This window comes from Chrysochloris asiatica, unplaced genomic scaffold (genome assembly GCF_000296735.1).
Source record: "Chrysochloris asiatica unplaced genomic scaffold, ChrAsi1.0 scaffold00276, whole genome shotgun sequence".
Classification (NCBI taxonomy): domain Eukaryota; kingdom Metazoa; phylum Chordata; class Mammalia; order Afrosoricida; family Chrysochloridae; genus Chrysochloris; species Chrysochloris asiatica.
The window spans coordinates 1,142,421-1,142,936 of record NW_006408794.1 but is presented as its reverse complement, the minus strand read 5'-3'; the positions used below and the strand labels follow the sequence as shown (position 1 = coordinate 1,142,936).

Below are 516 nucleotides of genomic sequence, written 5' to 3'. Positions count from 1 at the left end.
CACTTTCTCCCGATAGTCCTTAATCAGCTGCAACTTCTTGTCGGAAGTGTCGGTTTTCTGCTCGATGCTGGAGATGACCGTCCAGGCCGACCTGCGGTCCCCGACCACGTTCTTGTAGGCCACCGAGAGCAGGTTGTGATCCTCGTTGGACAGCTCTGCCCCCTGCTGCGTCACGGCTTTCATGCGCTCGGCCTGCTCGGCTAGCTTCGCCTTCTGGATCAACTCCGTCTTCTCCATAGTGGACCGACGGGCAGGCGGCGGCGCTCCAGGAAGGAAGGGGACAGGGAGAAGTGAGCGGGCGAGGCACCAAGGCCGTCGAGAACCAACCCGGATCAGGAAGAGCCCTCCTCGTAAGCCTTCACTGTGTCCGCTGCCCCGACGCGAGCCCCACCACTTTGATCTGATTGGGAGTTTTTTGATGGCCTACTCAATTTCTTCTTCTGTTATGGGTTTGTTCAAATTTTCTACTTCATTCTGAGTAAGTTTAGGTAGGTCATGATTTTCTAGAAATATATT

General features: G+C 54.8%; 1 protein-coding gene across 1 annotated transcript in view; it reads right to left on the bottom strand.

The window, feature by feature from the left end:
* The window catches only part of LOC102836151 (14-3-3 protein beta/alpha-like), a 132,377-nt gene extending 132,140 nt beyond the window's left edge, over window positions 1-237 (bottom strand). Inside the window, exon 1 of the mRNA XM_006874422.1 lies at window positions 4-237. Within this exon, the coding sequence (XP_006874484.1) occupies window positions 4-237 (234 nt within the window). The remainder of the gene's footprint in view (window positions 1-3) is intronic.
* Window positions 238-516: the final 279 nt, after the last annotated feature.